Source organism: Apteryx mantelli, chromosome 7 (assembly GCF_036417845.1).
Source record: "Apteryx mantelli isolate bAptMan1 chromosome 7, bAptMan1.hap1, whole genome shotgun sequence".
NCBI lineage: Eukaryota > Metazoa > Chordata > Aves > Apterygiformes > Apterygidae > Apteryx > Apteryx mantelli.
Genome location: NC_089984.1, coordinates 36152554 through 36174018, shown reverse-complemented (window position 1 = coordinate 36174018; position 21465 = coordinate 36152554). Strand labels below are relative to the sequence as shown.

The window sequence follows — 21465 nt, the reverse complement described above, 5'->3', positions numbered from 1 at the left end:
CTCAGCTATTCTGTGTAGTGGCATTGAGCTATAAAACTGAAAAGAACCTTCTCCTGAAGATGAGAAGTTATTGTTTGCGGAAGAAGGGGATGTACAAGGAGAAACTTTTTTCCTTGAAATTCTAGAGGTGGTCCAAGATTGTTCTACTGTCAGCAATTCAATATAAAACTGTAATGGATGGAAAACATGGGGAAGAGTGGAATGCAACTTTTTGGCAAGTAGGTATTAAAATGACAAAATGTCATCGATACAAGTGTTCTTTATTTTCCTTCTAAGCTGTGAAAATAAATGTAAAGTTCTCATTTTATGTGATATTTTGTCTTTTAAATCATGAATGCCTGTGTGAAGTTTCTTTTTCATTCACAGCAAAACATCCAAATACTAAGATACCAGTCATGACAAAAAAAAAATAGAGGATTTGTTTTCTTTTTTTTAAAGACGTAGTTACATTCAGTTCTTCAAATAAGCAGAAACTTTATGCTTTGACAAGAGAATGCACTTAATACCTTATTACCTCATCAACAATAAAGATGAATCTACCTAATAGAATTTTTAAGTCATCTAGACTGAAACAATGTCTAAATCATGTTTCATTTGGATATACATTTTCTTGTTTCACATGCAAAATATCTAATGCTTTAAACTCTGAAAAAATCTGTCTGTGGATGCTGATCCTTTTTTTCTTTAATTCACTAGATAGAAAATGAATTTTTATACAAAATTGCCCTTAATGTAATACTGAATTGACATACAGCAAATGCCAGCTGGCTTATTTAATATGAAATTGTTACAGACCTGACACAAAAACACTTCTTGTGCTCCCCATAGAAACAGAATCTCCATAATGTGCAAATAATACACTAACCCCAAAACAGGTTACAAAGTTCAGGCTGTCATTATGTATCCAATTTTAAAAATCTAAGCATCATTCATGTGGTGGTCTGTCAATTTTACCTCTAAACTTTAAATCTTACTATCTTCTGCCACAATTCAGTATCAATATAAAATACAAGTTCCACTGGATTGGAGTCACTTACAGGTGGGAAACATTTTAATCAAGTCTTTAAGGACAGTAATTTGTTAAAATAGTAAGAACCAGTCTTCTGTAGGGTGGTATCATACTTATTTTTCTAAACAAACCGTAACTGAGAGAAGAATATAAGACACGAGGCAGCTTGCTTCAGTGTCTACATGGATTATGACACTGATATACACTGGAACTGCATGGCACTGAACTTAACAAGGTCTAGTTGCCACAGACTTGGGAAAAAGTAACATTTGCAAATTATATGCTGAAAGGCACATTAAGCATTCTTCTCCTAAAGAGTCATTGGACTGATTTCTGACAAAATATGCTTCCAAGAGAGACATTTGGGGAGCATCTTTGCTGCTTGACAAAATAAGAAATCATCTGCCTTTTATTTCAAAAGTAAGAAATAAGAGATCTGGTAAACTAATACAACCTGACCCAGGGTCATATAGGACAAAAGTTTTCTCCATCTCCTCTCATCTGCCTGATAGTCTAACAGAATTCCTGCTATTCCCATGCAGAGGGCAAACAATCTGTAACTGTCAATAATAAGCATTTGCAAATAACAAGCAAGATCATTTATTTTGCAACTGCATTACGGTATTTTCAAGACTATTGCTATTATTAGTATGACACTATTTTATCTTTGCAAGCTAGAAAAATGGACTTCTTTGAATCTTTTGACAAAATACATCAGAATCTTAAGACTCTATGAATTCAGCTCATCTCCTTTTTTAATAACCAGATTTCTGATTAGTCTAAGGTCTATATATTATTACTTTGATTTTGTCAGTATTTCATTTCAATTCATGGATGTCGATTGACATTCTAATACTAGTCATGCAAAGAATCATGATGTTTTTCCATATTTGAAAACAATAACCACTTTTTACTGGCTGCTTTAAAACACTGAATATGTTCCATCATAAAATAATTGTCAGTACTTTACCTGTGTCCACATAATACAAACACAGTACTGACTGCTGACATTAGTAGCTATATAAGGTCATTCATTTGAAATCTTTTATCTTTAGTGAATGTGCTGAATCCTATTCATATAAATGTTCTGAGTGGAAAAAAATTATAATGTGATATTTAACAATAAACATTCATTAAGATACTCACGGGAGCATGTGGCTGTTTGCCATTCCAGACACTGTCCATATGGGAAGGAGATTATATAGGCATTTGAGTCAACACATCGTTTTGTACTGCTGCACCACATACACTCCATACCATTACTTGTGCAGTTGGAACACGTTGTTCGCAGGGAGCATGGCTTTTTGCAGGGTCTAGCATTCTGATTGGGACTAACTGGGGGGGGAAAAAAAACACAAAAAATTGTAATTTCGAACACAAGTTCAATTTTTTTTTTAAACCGTATGTTCTATAAGCAAAATCCTTACTAAAATGAAAGTGATTGCTTCCTTAACTAGTTCTGAATAATTTAGTCCTGACTTATGGTTCAGTATACAAATACAATAAGCTTTTATAGAAATTACTAAGTAACACTTAGCATGAGTCATCCTGAGTCATACTAGAGCTCTAAAAGAGTCCATTTAAAAGTGATCATAGCAATTCTACTTATACACTGAGACAGTAATATTATTAATATTCAGTGCCTGGTAATGCCAGTTTAGTTACGTGCACACATACGACACAAAATGCATCTCAAACTTCCATAATAGGTAATCTATAAATTTCTTGTCTATTGTTCTTGTTAGTTTAATAGTGTATAAGAACAAATACTTTACTTATGACTTATTTATCCCCTAGAATTTTGCCCTACAGCATACATAAGAAAGTCACTGGAATGTAAAGGGATAGTGACAAAACACTATTCAATGTACACAAGATTGTTATGCAGATCACATTCTGACTTAGGTTAGCAATGTATGTTATCTTGAAAAGTTATAACACACATAAAAAGAACTTCCATGCCCTACTCTTGAATTTCTCTCTTCAATTTCAGATAAAACTGAAGTGTGCAAAAACAAGAGTATAGTAATTCTTAGACAGGAACACAAAAGCATACATAGCACTATATTTTCCACTACAAAAGGGCCTGGCAGTACATTGGGATTAAGCTCGCAAATCTACTGCTATGTTTTTGCATATTATTGATTCACATTCAAAACCAGCCAAGTTCTCAAGACACATATCATCTTTGCTAATATTCCAAATCTCTTAACCAAGACTTTTCCTGGACTTGATCCACTCTGCATATATTCAAGCTGTAGTTTATTATTAATAAAAAATACAAAGAAAAAAACTGACAAAAATTGGTTGAACTACAGAAATACTCTCATATGCCAGAAGTATTTCAGCTTCTGCAGTCTCTGGAACAGCTCAAGAACACATACACAAAAAAGACACCAGTAACAGATGCATATAATGTTGATGTAAATGGAAAATAATGCATTATAAAAATATGTCATTTGTGTTCCACCTAGGCTATTCTTAACATTTTGAGATCTGTTTTACATTGTGGCTGTATCCTTTACCCTCCTGAGAAACATCTGATAAATGAGTATGTGTATTAGCTTAACAACACTGTGAAAGATGAAATTAAAAGGAAATACAGATGGCAGTAACAACAACTGTACAATATTTACTTTGCAATCACATTACTATTTGGAAATGTTTATAAGAAAATAAAGGGTTGGTAAGAGCATGCTTTAGCTATGCAAGTAAACAATTCCAACTGAACTTCACAGGCAGTGGTCTCAACATAAGCATAGCAACATAACTGTCTTCCAGATTTGCACAGACAATGGACAAAAATTTTAAGGGGAAATTTAAAGAACTTCATGCCTCACAGCTATGAGGAGTATCATGAGACAATTAGAACATGAAAATGACATTTTGAAAATATAAAATGTTATGACAGAGGCCTAGCATCATGGGTTGAATAGAGATGAGATTTACTTCTCATCAGCAAATAAAATAAAGCAGATAAAAAGAGAATAGGCTGTAAGAAATCCTGAGAAGGCAAGGTTTTAAAAAATTCTTAAACAACAATAATAATAATCAGATGTACTTTGTATTTGCAATCTTGACAATGAGCAACCCCTTTAAAAGCTCTAGCAGCCCACTCTGGTGACCTAACAGATAATGGAGCTTAAATGGACCCCTAGCAGGCCCATATACAACATCAAGTAGATCTGATAGCACTAGAATCCAGCTCCCAAATGCACAACATATTTAGCGTACTGCACAGGACTGCTCAGAGTGTCCCTGAGCAACTGCTGCTCTAGCAGCCGGCACTGGTTACCAACTCAGAAGGGGCTCTCAAAAGGGGCATCTGCTGCTGGGCTGTTTAAAGGACTCGCTCTTTATCGAGGATGACAGTCCCCTGCGAATCTGGGTGGTTTTCTTGATTTTTTTTCCCCTCCATCCTTGAAAAGAGAGGCTTATATTACATTCAGGCTAACATAGTAGCTTATGTTGGCTTAGTAATTTTAAGAAAAGGAAAGAAGAAAACTGGAGAGATTACAGAGGGTTTGCTCCCACTTCTTTCTTCAGCCTCTGATACTTGATAGCAGCCCATAAACATTCAGATTCTTTAAGGAAAACATAGCATCATTCGGGGGGGGGGGGGGGGACAAAAACAAAAAGCCCACCTGGATCACAATTACTCCCTCTTGAAAGCTATCACTGATCTCTATCTGCAGATTAGCATAACATCACAGTGTATTGTTACTATTTGTATTACATGATTGAGTTTTTCCTCCTGTTTATAAAAGTAAGGGTAAAAAAGATCAAGCTTTAACAGCACGTTTTAGGTAGACGTTAGTAATGTTTTTGCATCTCTTAGCCCCCTTTAGATATGATTTTGAACACTATTTCCAGGAAAATGTCACCATAAAACATAAGGGTGTGTGCTTATATACACACACACACACACACACACAGAGATATGTATGCATATACATAACTATATGCATATTTATGTATATACATATATAAATACATATGCATATAAAAAATATTACTCAGCATCTTAGCACACATACAGAACTTTTACTTCTGAAAGCACTTTTCAATTTTTACATGTTTAATAATTACGTAGCTATTATCAGTCCCATTTTGAGGATAAGGAAGGCAATTTATGGTCATCAAATTAGTTGCCAAAGACCACTAGCAGCAAATTAAGATTTACTCTACAGGGAGTCATGTTTAAGCCCTGTGACACAAGTCACCAGACTACATAACTTTCTTATCACATCAGTTTAAAACAAAATTACTTGTACCTTCATAATTCTAGTCTGAAAATGGAAAGGAAAACTCCCCCTAATTCAAGGAACATTTCAAGTAAGTACATAACAGAAGCTTAGAGTAAGCGTAGTGTCAAGCAAGACTCCAGCAATTCCACAGCACAGTCTGTATTCTTCAACACCATTTACTTAAATTGTCAATGAATGAGCAGTCCTGAGATAATGGGAATACCTGTGTGATTACAGTTAGTTTTGCACAGAAAGTGAAGTCGCACAATTTTGGTGTGTTTATTAACCCAAATCTGCCCCTGAGATACAAACTGCAAATTACACCATAGACAGGATAGCTGCATTGGACAGACCCTTTGGTGCGATTGAGTATAACCATTTTTATATTTTATGATGCGATGAAATTCAGCCTCTAATTTTCAGCATCCCTCCTTTAACGTAAGAATGGTACAGCTAAAAGGTAGCACAGTAAGATTCTCAGCTTTCAGACACAGAACTTTGGGTAGACACTAGTAGACCATCTTACTGAAGGATGCCAGTTAGTCACCTCTTTTCCACTTTCTTGGCAAAGTACTGAAGTGTCAAATCGGTATCTGCCACAGCAATCTTTACACGCAAACAAATCAAAAAGATGGAAAGAGTTTTGGTTTTGTCAGTCTTGTAGATCGTTAAGACATTCACTCATGTTCAGTGAGATTCAGAAAGACAACTCATTTTTGCAGCATCAGCCTTGTTGAACAACTCCACAGATTCTTTCACACTGGAGTCACTGTTGTCACTGACAACTACTGACTTCGAACCACAAGACTTCTGGTATCATGCAGACTAAGCCATGTAAGCTAAATCACAGATAAATATTTGCTGCTTTAAGAATATTATTTGTTTTCTAGATTAAAGTTTCATATTTTTCAAAAAATAAAGCAAGACTTTTTCTCTAATTATTTAATCCAAATTGTACAAAATCCCTTTTAGCCAAATGAAAATCCAAACAGCTGGCTAATCACAATCGTAACAGTAAGTGGCTAAGAAAGATTGCTTACCAACAGGTTTTTCACAGACAAGACCATCTGCCATTGCAGTACACGGATTTGCTTTCAGACCTGCCACCTCTGCTCTTTCCAGGTATGCACAGAAGCCAGAGTCATTTGGCTCTCCAGGAAGCCACTGCAGAGTTGTATTTGTAAAAGGAGACATGTCATCCCATCCCCAGTATGAGATATTGATCTTGCGTAAACCTACCCAAGGTGAAATTTTCTATGAAACAGAACAAAACAAACATACAACAATTAATTAAATGCCTTCTTTTTTTGGTTAAAACATTTCAAAGAACAGCCCAAAAGCAACAGCTTCACTTTTTGAGAGAAGTAGCAACGCTTTCCCCTTAGCTCATCAGTTATTGTCCATATAGTTTTTAATCTTAATTTTTCTATCCTGGTGAAAACAAAGAAAAAAACCACAATATGCTTCTGCTCCATTAAAAATATGTGTCTGTTTTGTTCAGTCAATTCTGATTAATATTAATTGATAAAGAGCTAGAAACCTGACAGAACACACATAATGAAATTGTGTTTTTTCCAGTGGTTGCTGTACAGATTACTAATTATGGGCTGACATGAGTAATGTAAATACACAAGTTAGCAGCAGCACATCACAGAAATCAAAGTTCAGAGTAAACAGGACAAATATTCCATCCTCTAAAATCTATATGAGCAATACTTATCAACATACACTGGCAACTGAGAGACACAGATGAAACTGTGGCAGATCCACAATTCCAACGCCAGTAAATATGCATTGGATATACCATTATTATTGATTTAAAGCTACAAACAACCAGTTTACCAAATACAAAAAGCATTAATTCTCAAAAAACATCTAGGATGTAGCAACAAAACTTCATCACACAAATTCTCCCCATTTTTATCATTTCATGTTATTTTTACAATTACCTACAGAAAAGCAGATTTTGAAGAATAAAGTCCTTTGCCTTTTCCTGAAAAAATCTAAATACGTTTCTTGCTCCTGTCATTGTAGTATCTCAAGATGCTGAAAACTGACATTTTTCCTACATATTCTCTGTGCATAGACAGTTTTTATTAACCCCAGTTCAAACATAGGGAACAGAGATACAGAGAGACTATGGTCTGTAACGGGGCAGGGGGAATATCAGACAGCCAAACACAACAGCTATTTGTACCATGCAAACGACAGATGTTGTCAGCTCCAAAGTAGAGATGTTGATCTGCTTGTGAATTAGATGTTTGACTGATCTAATTTACAGCCCAAAATATTGAGGTCAACCAGGCATAATGTAACTAGAGAAGCTGCTGTGGTTCAAGAGCCATGAGCTTTTTCAGAAGTGAATCAGAAGTCTCTGCCATCACCTCTCAGAAAGATATTTCATCTTTGATCTCACATCTTTTGCCACTCAGGTTTAATCCAGGGCTCAAAATCTTTCAGAGTCCTCAAGTCCTTTGGCAGGTTTTATCCAGAAATCTCTAATAATGCCAAACTTTGCACCTTAATTAATTAATTAATACTCCTTTATTACTTTGATCTAACAAACAGACAAATAAGAACAACCCTGTATTACAACCTTTGCTACCATTTAGGAGATGCATTCATATCTCCCATGTTGTATAAAAATCCAACCCTGATTAGGTCATTTCTTTAAACAACCACATATTCCAGTATTCACAAAACATCATTGTTTGTTTCTTGAATTATAGTAAGACATTATACTTTTAAAAATGAATTTATTAGAAATAATGATGATCTGTTACAATGCATTCGGTAATTGTAAATGGTTATATATTAGTAATGTGTAACTGAAAACATACCAAATTACTTATTGAACAGTTGGAATTAGATAGATTTATTGGTTTTGTTTTTGTTTTTTACTACATTATTTGCATGGATCTCAACAGAGATCTTAATTACACTCGGGCAGGTTAGTATTATGATTATTCTTTTTGAAAAAATCATAATTTGTAAAATTAACTTTAGAGGTATTAAGATTTAGTTTAGAAAGAGTGCTGTGTTCCTGCTTAGACTGCTTTTGAGCTGATAATGAACGTATAAGTAGATATATGCATATATGGAGGGGCATCCTTTTCTGGTCACTGCCAACTATCAGGCTTCCAGAAACAGAGTTCTAGTTTAAATATTTACAGAAACAAAATGCAATATCATTATGAATTGTATTAGACAAACATATTTCAAAAGTGTTCTTATTTCATCTACATTTGAACAGTTTAAACAGCAAATATCTAAAATCAGTGATGTTAAAATTGTATGGAACACCATATCTTTTAATTTTCGCCATTTTTATACATGAACAACGTATTTTCCAGAACACTTTAAGAACCATTCCAAGTAAAGGTTTAGAACAGCATGTTACATATTGAATGCTGTACATATAAACTCTTTTTAATACATTAATACCTTATTTTTATCATTTAAAATATTTCTTACATATAAAAGTCATTGCAGCCTAGAAGTTTTAGTTATTGCTGATCCTTACATTAGACCTGAATACACTGACACCTTTGTGTAATCAGTCCTGTTTATCCAGAAAACAGAGAACCTATTCCAGCTATGGTGAAAAGCATGTCAGGCTGATGATGAGAACTGACTGGGCAGTACTGTAATTTGGAAAGAAATTCTTCTGATCTAGTAGCAGAGTGTCTCAGAAGCCCTTAATGCTGACAAAGTCACAGGAAGGATCAGGAAAGCCAGAGCAACCTTACGAGATAAAAGCAGCATCTCTGAAGTGAATGGCTTCAACTAAAATTAATGCACAGCATACAACTATCATCATCGTTCTTAACAGCTGCAGTACCTGAACAATTTACAGTCACCAAGTCATGTATCTCAAATTCCATACGTATCATCTTTGGCTCTTTGCTAGTGTAAAATATCAAAACACAAACCTGAACACTGATTAGCATGCTATCAAGCACACACCATGGAAGCAACTCCCTTGCATGCTCACTTATGCTACTATGGGCACATGGTTAGGATGCCAAAAATGGATTATCCAAAGCATTTTTTTTTAATATCTGATTAAAATATGGTAAATAGCTGACAAGTAAGCCACCAAAATGCTTCAAGGACATGCCTAAAGCAAATATTCAATTATGCGGCATTAATTCCACAATGTGGGAGACTACAGCTGAGGACCGCTGGTGATAGTAGAGATTACGAGCTGATATCACCAGGGTTTATCAGCAAAAATGACTGCAACTGTGTTGCACAAAAGCCAACAGGGGAAAATAAATAGTGAATAGAGAATTCAGGAAATTCCACCAGTGACACCTGCAGCCAACAGTGTGCTGTAACGAACTAATCAAACTAATTTCTCCCCAAAGAAACCGTAAGAACTAACCCTTATCTGTCAAACTGATGAAAGGTTCAGTCACTATAGTGAAGAGTCACAAAGTACTCGAAGCAACTGAGGGACTTCAAAGGTGCAGGATGCCAACCCAGTTTCTTCTTCAGGCTTAAGAAGTAAACAACCCTCACTCAAACTCTATGGTTGTTTGATTTAATTCAAAATGGATGTAGGAAACTGATTCCTTTACTTAAATATCTTGCCCAAGACTCTCCTGAAGAGGAACAGACAGCAGTGTTCACTATAGCCAGAACTCACTGATGTAAGATTCCAGTTTCCAGACCCCTTGAAAAAATAGTTATCAAATAAGGTGGGTGAAAAACACAGTAAAAATCAACTTTTCACTTCACAAAAACACTTGCTGATGTGAATTCCATCCCTAATATAACAAGAATTTTCTTCTCAAGAATATCAGCTGCTTCTTTGGCAAATCAGGTGATCTTTGCTCATTATACAGGTGGGAAGAAAGTTCTCAGGGAGCCCTGTTGTTTTTCTCAAGGCCTTGATGAATACATCAAGATGTCCAAAACCACAACCAAGAAACACATCCTATCATGGCTGCATTTGCCATTTAGTAAGCTGCTCTGACTAAGAGTTGAAAGAGAGCCTGCAACTATGTAATCAGAATCAGTTGCTTTTCTATTTGAAGAAGGAAAAGCTCCAACATGCATGCAAACATGTACACATGCAAGAACTTCTCGGTAAACAATGGTGAGAACTAGTTCAGGAAATCAGTCTAATTCAAGACACCTTTGTCACACAGTCCTGGGTTGTTCTGCAGCTTAGCTTTTTACTAGGGAGCCAGACGACGGGCAACTGGAAAAGTACTCAGATTTTTTCTAAGTGACTTGACTTCATCTATCTCACTTTTTCAAGCTGACTATTACGGTATCTAAAGTGTGTCACCATTTTCCTGGCTGCTTCAAAGAAGTTCACTCTTGTTGGAATTGCCAGTCCACTGAAGACAGAAATGAGTGGTAATTTCAAAAGTACGAGGCTCCTCCTATGGCCTTATCATTACTGGAATTCTCCTTTAATGACAAATACTTGATCATGATGTGTTGCACTGGAAAGGAGGCAAAAAACATCCCTGAGCTTCAGAGGTCATCTGGAGGCCTTTAGTGTCTAAGCTCAGCAGGACTCATCACAGGTCTTGCCTCCTAAGAGAATCTATGTGGTTTCAGAAAGGCTGATACCTTTTGCTAGTTAACCTCCGTCAGAGCTACCTCCTCCTTCATTCCTCAAAGACAGAGTAAAGGAAGGGAGCACTTGCTGTCTCTAATGAAGGTGTAAGACTTCCTTGACATGAAGTGCGTTCTGTAGTACTCTATATTACAGGAAAAAACAACAGACAATCTAGTTCAACTTGGGAGTTTATCTACCTTTACTCCTTTAGAAACCCCCAAAAATAATACAGGCATACCACCTTACAGCTGCCAGTACTAAGAAACTTGGTAAAAATCATGGTCATTTGGTGGTAACAAAGCACTATAGGGCATGCAGAGTGAAAATACACATTGCTATTCAGAAGATTTCGGTCTCACAGAGAGGTAGCATACAAGTGGGTGTACCTTCAGAAATTATATACGCATGAACAAACATTCAAAGAAAGACCAGTGAGTTTCAGTGGTATAGTGCATACTTTCCACTGATACAACACATACAGAAGAGGTAAGAGGAAAATATATTACCCATGTTCTATTAATATCAAGCTCTACAGCTCTTCCTTTATTGTGGAAAAATAACACAGGTAGTATCAACAATTTCTTTGTTGACATTATAAAACAAAAAATGATTTAAATTGAAATCATTTTCTAGCTAGCAGAAGTTTGCTTTCATAAAGTATTTTCTTGAACAGCAAAAAAACCACCCTCTTAATAATTGGAAAGATTTAGTAATTAAAATAACAGCATTCCTTATTTTTATACAGTAGCCATAACAATATTTCTTTATTTGATGTCTTCACTCGCCTAATACTTGGCAATGATTGCTATTAAGAAGTAATGGGAAAGTTTTCATTTTCCACAGACAACAGACTAACCATTTGCTTTGAATCATAACATGAATCTTTTAACCAAGACTCACAACTGTATCTAGGGTATGATCTTCCATTTATGTCTCTAAAATCTGTAACTTTAAAATACCATTATCATTTTAAACAATGATCTAGCATTATTTTAGACATTGACGTTGAACATTTGTTCTACTGTTGTAAAAACATAGAGAGCTAAATGCTATACTTCATCTACATTGTGATACATCCACAGAGAGTCTCCAAAACAAATGATAGCTTTGTGACTATATAATACAGATAATTATTCTTCACAGGCTTTAGAAACAATTTCAATTACATTACAGATTTCTATGTGAAATAGAGTAGTTTATAAAATTTTGCCTTAATTAATTTTCCTTCATGTGGGAAAAGGAAAAGATAGGGAGGAAGCAGTGGCCCATGGGAACAAATATGAATTGTAATCTCTTCTTCTATTTTTATACAATATGTATAGACCAGAATTTCTTTAAAAGTGATTACAGAATATAGGTGCTTGTACTTCTGGCTTTTCAATTTCAGACAATTTTTTCTGCAATATTGTCACTCACCATCTTCTGAAAAATAATATCTACTTTCAAATGCTTCAGTGGAGAATTTCTAAAAAATAAAGCTCCAACATATACATATGAAAATCCTGGTCATACATTATATACAACTTATACTAAAATAATATAAACAACAACCAAGCTTTCTCCAATAGTATTCCAGGGAGTATTTTCAGTTAAAAAAGAAGAAGAAGAAGAAGAAGAAAGGAAGATGAGAAAACATGCGGAAATTATCAAAGCAAAATTTTACAATGAAACAAAACCAATGCAATTATACAACAGGTGCTCTCATCTGACTTAAGAAAGCCTGTAATGGGCCTTACAAAATATTAAACTTGCGCTGGACCAATGCAGTCAAACATGTCTTAAGAGCTATTCCATAGCTTTATTCCATCCACTACATGATGTAAGATTTGGAACCATTCTCTGGAATAAGTTTCTCCTCTCACCTATTTCTTTCTAGGCCAGTATTTAAAACATAGAGCTAGTCTTAGAAAGCCATACACTGGTGCTCGAAATCCAGATGGTCAAGGTTTAGCCACTTTAATAGAATAATCTTTTATACTACTGACAACAAGCGGCAAAAACCCTTCTAAGTGAGAAATCCACCTTGATGGTAACTTAGAGAAGATTTAGGAATTATTAAAATCAAAAATAAATTGCTGGAGAGGGCTTTATTTTCATGTGACAGAAGATCAAAATGATGCATACTAACAGAACGTCTCCTGATATTCTGTATGTGGTTACGTCTACAGTCCTACTTGGCTAAAAACTTGCCTTATATTCAACTATGACAGGAATTTATTAAACACTGATGACCAATAACTTCAAAAAAGTGCCCTTGTCTTATTCTAAACTATCGAATTTTAATTTTCTTTTAAGTAGTGTAATTATGGAATTGTGTTTAGAGAGGAAGATTGTGTAACGTTAACTAAAAAGCTCATACTTGGTGTTAATTCCAATATTTATTCATGGAAAATTTAACTCAGGCTAAGTTGCTCTGAGATCTACAGTGAATATTTTCATTTATTGTCATGAGACATTTTTGAGACATTACTGATGCCTCAGCACAAATTTAATGAGGACTGAATAATTTACAGATGAGTGAAGTGAGCAAGTTTACCTTTACTGAATAGCCAATTACTACTGAGGCTCATAATTCTCCTCTGTTTGATAACTTTGTAAATTACTGAAGAATCATATATCTCTTTCAGAAATTTATCCCCACATTTGTTTCAATTCCTTTCATTTTCAGATTTTAAATAGCTCTAGATGTGTCTTACTGCATACTTCTGACTCATTTTCTGATGTGTTTATCACAATAGTATCTTATTATCAAACTCCAATGAACTTTTCAAGAACCATTTAAACATCATGATTTCTAGGAAAATAGCTGCCTGAGGAGAAAACACATAACTGAAACTTGAAAATCTTTGGTCCCTGAGTGTTCACACTTCCACACCATTCATAGTTTTATAGGAGGCTTTCAGATAGTTTGCTTCTTTTCTGCATCATTAGCAGTAAAAAAAACTGCTTACTGAAAATAACATTAGCTATATGAAGAGAAATCACCCACTCCAGTTACTGCCTCGCAGCTTGGTTGATTCCATGCATTGGTTCTAACTGTGCTAGATAACTACAGCTTTGATTTTTGAGATACATTTGCCCAGTGAAGGACTCATTATAAGCAAGGGAAGGCAAGCTTCATTGTCTTAAGTGAAGCAGTATCTATTAGACACAAATGATGAAATCCAGATACAACTACTAGTGGAGGTAATGCATTAGGTCCTAACAACACTTAATTCTCCTACTGCTTTCATATTTCCCTGTTGTGGAGTTGGTTATGAAAAGTTACATAAAACTGGGCAAACTGAGATAACTACGGTGTTTCCAATTTCCATCCACAGAAAAGGATAATAACAATTATTCCTGTGGAGTTTCAGTTTAAATATCCTTGAACTTTCCTCTTCATAGAGGCCAGTCTCTGCAAATTCAGGTTCTACTCTCTGGCATCCAAAGTGAGTTGAGTCCCACTTGCTGAATGTAGGAAAACAGTTAAGCAGCTGAAATACAGCAGTAAAGTGAGACTGTGAGAAACTCTAGTAAAGAATTCAGAAATTCAGAAAAAAGGAGATGTCAGCTTCACAACAACCAAACATGAGTACCTTACATAAAAATGTCGAAACTAATCTTTTGCCGTTAAAACATACAGTCCTCTGGGAATACTTTGAGCTGACAGTGGAGAATGGTACCATGGAAAACTTGCTAATTAACTACGACCAATACTAAAGGATGCTTAACCCTGAAAACAGTGAGCTAAAGTAAAAGTTGCAAGCGGTTTATACAATGAAACACACTGTTCAAAATTTTGTTTATGTCTTTGTTTATGCTTACTACAACAAAATTAAATCTTCCTGAATATACTGCACCATGGCAAGGAAATTTTTATTTGGAGTTAAATCCCACAGTTGCGAGCAAGCTCCCAAGAGAAGTAACTGCATTTTTAAACGAGTATACAACATTTGAATATTAGTAGGAACTATCAATTAACCTTATATTGCAGAAACTATTAATTAACCTTATATGGCTGCTGTTTTATCCTACACAGCAGAAAAACTCAAATCTTCCCTTTCATAATATTTTGCTTACTCAGTCAAAAAAAAAAGTCAAGCTTCTTTTTGCCTTGGAATGAGAATAGGCAGTCTATCCATTGCATTTACTTTCGCACTCCCTTAATAAATTTAATTTATTTTCAATGAAAAATACAAATTAGACATTAAATTATTGGCGATAGTTTTAGAACATATATGCAAATTCAACAGTGCCTTGACTGGACACCACAAATATCTTCATTTAGTCCCTTTCTTTAGCACCAAATGAACCGTCTCCTTATCTTTTTAAAAGGAGACATTCTATTGATTCCCAATTTAGTACTGGAATTATGAGAAAATATTGATACACAATAAGTTTTGAAGGGGTTGCGGAGACAGCAGCTGCCTCCACCCCCTGAATCATTCCAAAGCATTAATGTTTTGTATTATTTGAAACCTGATGAAGAAACGGTCCTGAATTTGCCCCAGAACAAGGGCTTTGTGTATTAGGAAATGATCTACAAAGTCCCACGTTGTTTGTATAAACAGTAAAGACTTTCTAAGTCCTTCTAGGTTGTAGTACGTATTGATACTATTTTAATGGTCTGTAATGTACACAGCGGTTGTCAAAGTTTTTTTCTTTTCGCAGTACAAGAATATCAAATAGAGTAGAGATAAAAATAGACCCATATTCTTATTTCCAAATGTTACTTTGACACATCCACTAATCCTAAAAGCTTTTCTTTCACACAGGAAAAAGATTTTAAAGCCTTTGATATTAATCATAGAAGTCAAACTCCAGCATAGATATTTCAGATTAAGGCATAGTTTTCACCTTACAGCTTCTCTGACTACATTTGTGAACTCCACAACACTATCTGTAACAAAAACAAGCTATCTAAAATGAAATCTCACCCCCTAAATCATTATGATTGCAGTTTGAGAGGAAAAGGTAGACAAAAGAAAATCAAGCAAAATTTCAAGAGAGCCTCTGTGACACCTGATAACACATTTAGGCTGTCTCATAAATGCAACTGGACAGATGGATAGGAATGAAAGAGAATTTTTTTTTCCTTAACTAGCTGAATAAACAGCATAGATCATAGCAACATTTCATTAGAGATTCTGATAACTACATGATCATTTAATCCAAGATATACCTTTAAAGTGCATTCATTTGTCTACCATTGTATAAACTGTATGTGGGATATCTCAAATTTGTATCATCACACTGGCTCAGGACATACTTCATTTAAATAAAGACATGCTAAGCAGGATGTCACCCTGTAGAAGTTCCAAGCCTTGAAATACAACACAAGTCAATCTTCCAAATACTAAAAATCTATTTCTCATCTATATCTCAAGCCAGTCAGATAACTGTCATATCGATACTCTATCAGAAGCTATTAGATCTGAGGACCTCCTGTGAGGTATTATAACAGGGGTCAGGAGGAAAAAATAAATAAATAAATCAAACTAAGAGAAGATTTGAAGATTATCTCATGTCAAAAAGTGGACAGACAGAATGTGCTCCAAAGTTGCAGAAAGTACAATATCAGAAGAGATTTTCTGACATAAAAGGATTACTCTTCTCTCTCCTTTATTAGCAATTAATAAAAAAAAAGTGCTTCTAGCAAAAACAAATAATTTTGCTCTGTCCAGGTCCTACATTTATTGAAGAAAAAAAAAAAGAATAAGTGTATAACCTATATTTGCATGGAACACTTCTTGAAACAGAGCACTAAAAAAGATAACACGGAATATTTTGATTCATAGAATACATCCTTATATTTTGCATTCAATATTAGTGCACCACAAAGGTAATCTTACACTGCCATTTTCTTTTATCCATCTCGATTCGTTTGAAATATAACATAAAAACTTTGTAAATCATCTACTAGCTTGATATAAATCTTAATTATTACTCATAATTGTCTTCTATTATCCTCTGATTGTAAAGCTAAGCTAAGCTACTTATAAATTAGTTTTATTATACAATCAAGGAAATGCTGCATGTTCTAAAACCTATGTTCTAAAAATATACACTTAAAAATGTCATTTACTAATCTGAACTGATTTGCTTGTAATGGATTCTTATTCTATTAAGACATGCTGTCTGTGTGGCCACTGTGGGGTCTGATACCTTCTGAACACGCGTACCTTTCAGGGACAGGTATCGGTGATGCGGGTAGGGCTTCCAGCAGTTTAAACAACGCAGCAATCAAACTCTGAGCACTGAACTGCTAAAAAACTGAAGCCGACCACCCACGAACAGGTAATTGTAATTGTAACGCTGTGCTACAGTTAACAAATTAATATAGATAAAATCCTAAAGAATCTCCTGATGCCAGCTGTACTTACCAAAGGCATTTAAGAGTTTTTAACCCTCTTCCTCACTCCCTCTCCCACTATTATCATAGAGTGAGGATTAGCTGCTGACTCATTCCTGTGCCGCAGTGCTGGGAATCCCTCGCGCACTCCTCAAACGTGCGCACACACACACACGCACACACATGCACACCCCTTTTCTCTGACCTTTTGAGACCTTTCCAACCTCAACCATTCTATGATTCTGAGATTCCATTTTAAAATGAGCAATTTAAAACAGAAAGGAAGGTCATATCATGTCATATAAGTAGTCAATTCAATTTTCTGCAGATTAGCCAAGTTCACCACATAAAAGCAATCCTGCGAGCAGTTTAACATACACTGATGAGAAAGCAAGGAAATTTTTCTTTGTTACAGTGAAAATTATTTTGTCTTGTTTTCATTCCTGCTGTAACAGTGTGCTGGAAAAGCACTGGCATTTCTAAAATCGGTGTTCCAGACATTTTCTTGTTTTATCTCTTGAAAGTAAAACGTAAACAGTAACCTATAAGAGTTAAATCAGTACGGAGAAACATTTGAGATTTGCTGTTTTATTAGCCTTATATGGGAGGTTTCTGTAATATCCTACACATCACTGATATCACAGACATTTGGCAGCACACTACGTATTTTAAAGTCTTCATGATGGTATTCATTTTCCTCTGTCTCTTTGGACAAATCCTTAAAACAGATTCCTCACAGCAAATTGAATTCACATGAGCATGAATTACAGTTATTAAAGTTACCTGAAGTGTATACTTCTGTATTTCATCCAGAACAAATTCCACTTCTTTTGAGGTTGTTAATGAGGCAAGATTCCCACTTAAATTGTAGCAATATAGTTTGGCATTGTCATAGCTTTCACGACTAGAATTTATGCGGAGGCAGGCATCTCCAATATGACTCCATCCTTCCCCACACAGATGAGCTGGTATAAAAAGTATATGATTAAAACTGATTTGAAAAAAAAAAATTAAAAACTTGAAAGAGCATCTGAATTTCATCTTCTTCAGATAATAATTCAAAATTTATCCCAATATTCAATTTCCCTTTTCATATCACATAGAAATTCTAAAATACCAAGTAATATAACTTTGAATGATTTAATTACAGAAATAGTGTTTTATGAAAAGAAACTTGTAACAACTTATGACATATTTCAATAAAGCATATGTTAAGTTTCACGGTAATAGTATTATTACACTATTTCTGCTATTCATACTTGAGCAGAACTAAACATTAAAGACTAGATTATGCACATAATTAATAGAGCTTTAGCTTTCAGCTATTGTAATAGGGAATGTCCCTATTACAATGTCCTAGGGAAATAAACGTCCCTAATGTCCTAGGGAAATAAAGAAATCACTTTATCTAAATATTACCTAGAATTAAAAGATGACAAATATATCTTATCCTTGCTTTATCATATGTTAGTCTAACTATAAATATAATCAGCATGATAGGAAATTCTGATAGCTCAACATTTTAGGAAACATTTCCTCTTCAAAATATTTCAGCATCAGTCAGATGCAGATAACTATTAAAAACAGACTAAATAATTCATAGCAATTATTATAGTTGATCTCTACATAGATTACACAAATGCCATTTAAAACTGCATGAAAAATTTATTAAAGCTATTTAATGAATAATTTCTGCAAATAATTTTTCACAGAAACTATTTGTAGACTGCTTGTTGCAGGTAGCTGCCATCATAAAACCAATTCTGTTCATTAACTTCAGTTGGACAAAAAGATCAGATAGGGGCCGTTCCGATACCTAACTGCATATATGTAGTTATGAATATAAATTACAGAATAAATATTATTTCAGAATATTAACATTCACCTTCTGATAATACTTTATATCAGCATTTTAATATTCACTGCTTTCATAGTATTAATAACATCAGACAATCTAGAAATTGGACCTTGGGCCCTATCTGCACAGCAAAATTCAAGTACAACCATTTCAATGGAAGACAAAACCCAGCTAGCAAAAATAACAGTACCAGTGAATATATAGCAGTAAAGGATTCAGAATGGCAATTCAGCTCTTGACTTAGTGATCCTCCCCCAAGGCTAGAACTCCTCACTAGCTTGTGCAGAGGTACATGCCATCATGCCTCCATTAGTAGTGTTACATCTCCTAACAAGATTAAAGGTAGCAGAATTGTATCAATTAGTGGTGCAATTACATCTTTGTTCACCTGTACGGGCATACTCAGGAGGGAGAGTTAGCATGCGCAAAAGGAATCTAGTCTTCTAGTTGAATGACGGTTATCTGGCAACAGTGGAGGAGATTTACCCAGTTCTGCCAACGACTACAAAAAGCAGAGAAGCAGAGTCCCCACTCCAAAGCCCTTACCAGGTAACGCCTGGCATTCTTGCTGCCGCTGGTCCCACTGGCAGTTCAGGTGTAGTGAGCAGCTTTTACAGCTGGTCAGTTTATTGCAGATCTGCTCATTTCTCACATGACATTTGGTGTAGTTTTTAACTGACTATGAAAACAAAACAGACAGAACAGCATATTGTATGTCAAACTGCCAACAAACCAGAAGTCAGAACTGAAATACACACTTTCCCCAGAAAATCAGAGCCATCGAGAAGTTAGGTCCAATTCAAGGTCCTTGTCTAGGTTCCCCTTTCAGTCGGTGGAAAGCAAGAAAGGCATCTCTAGAGGACAATTCATCCCACTTTTCTTAGACTTTGGATAACTCTGTATGGGACAAATAGCACTCTGAAGATGCCACTTCTCTCTGTTGAGCATAGGAAGGGCTTAAACAACTAAACTAAATCTCTATTTCTTAGATAGTTCAAGGATATGCTCTCACCAAATTATTTCATTCTCCAGTTATCTGTGGGTTAATCAAGCAAAACAATCAAAAAGGTTATAAAAAACAGAGCAAGATGCAGATGTAAAATAAGTACACTTCATTGACAGAAGGTGCAAGAAAATGCACTATATTGTTTACCTGAGTTAAGTGAAACAAGCAAAAATTGGAGCTATAGACAAGAAATACTATTTCAGGATTTGTCAGAAATTCCAGTCACTTTATCTTATAGTTCTAACTACAAACTTGTATTTAAGATACTTGGTATAAAACGCACAGGATCTACAGGGTATCGTTTTGGCAAGTCATGACATAAAACCAAGGATAACAGCATTCCCTTGATACATTAATGTATAAGAAAAGCAGTAAACACTGAAAGAATTTATTGGATTCTTTTCTGAAAAACCAAGTATTCCTTTTTAAGTTAGGCATTTTAAAAACTTTTTTTTTTCCCTGTGAGTAGTATTTTTAAGGTGAGACATAATTATTGACATCTTATTAAATAACTGTCCAAAATATGAGTCAATTCATCTATTTATCCATTAGACTGTCTCAGCTAATTTCATTTACAGGTAATAACTAAAAATAAGTTCTAATTCAAAGCATCATTATTCTCACCACAAGACACAAACTCGTATAAAAACATACCTCCACAGCAGACTCCCAAACAATACCAACATAAGACCACAGGCAATGGTGGTCAAGTTTCTCCTAGGCAGACTCAAAGTACACAGTTTAGGCAAAAGGAAAGAGCTTGTTTCCTCTTCCTTAGGAGATGTACAAACTTGCATAATCAAAGGATGTACAAGAATGCACAGTACATTTAATTTACAGGAGTTCCATTTATGGCTGCTTACCAAAGCATTTTACTAAAAGCCCCTATTTCACTTAAATGTGAAGGCCAGTCCAGCTATCCCAGGTTAATTAAGCATAGATTACATTTGCATGGAGGGCACATAAACATAACACCAAAGAGCAGAAATACGGCTGCCTCAGGCTTCAGTTAGTTCCGACTCCTCTATTAGCTCACCCCATACATTTGGGCTGCTGAGTTATTATAGGCATGTCAAACAGCAAAAAAAATATTTCATCTGAAATAGAAAAATGGTGGGTTGGGGTGGTTTATTTTGATAAAATTCAGAGCTAATGAACCCATCAGCTGCAGCGGCATCAAGATATATCCCAAAGTCTTAAAACATGCCCAAGTTTGCAGGTACCTAAAAATTTTGCATAAATGCATGAATCTGTCAAATGTCAATTTCTGATTATAAGCAATTACATATATATTTTATGCCAGAAAATACATTTTGTCAATTTATTTAAATTGCTAATATTTCTTCAGATTTCAGTTATGTAGCTAGAGGTATCCATCCCATAAGTTAAAATCATACAACTGCCAAAGAATATTTTATGAATATTTTCTCTCC

The 21465-nt window shown here is 35.0% G+C and overlaps 1 protein-coding gene across 1 annotated transcript in view; it reads right to left on the bottom strand.

Moving 5' to 3' along the window:
• ATRNL1 (attractin like 1) overlaps positions 1-21465 on the bottom strand; it is a 565377-nt gene that overhangs the window by 414921 nt on the left and 128991 nt on the right. The window contains exons 14-17 of the mRNA XM_013948667.2: positions 19573-19705; positions 17952-18133; positions 6297-6510; positions 2156-2344 (exon numbers count right to left, since the gene is read on the bottom strand). Coding sequence (XP_013804121.2) covers positions 2156-2344; positions 6297-6510; positions 17952-18133; positions 19573-19705 — 718 coding nt within the window. The remainder of the gene's footprint in view (positions 1-2155; positions 2345-6296; positions 6511-17951; positions 18134-19572; positions 19706-21465) is intronic.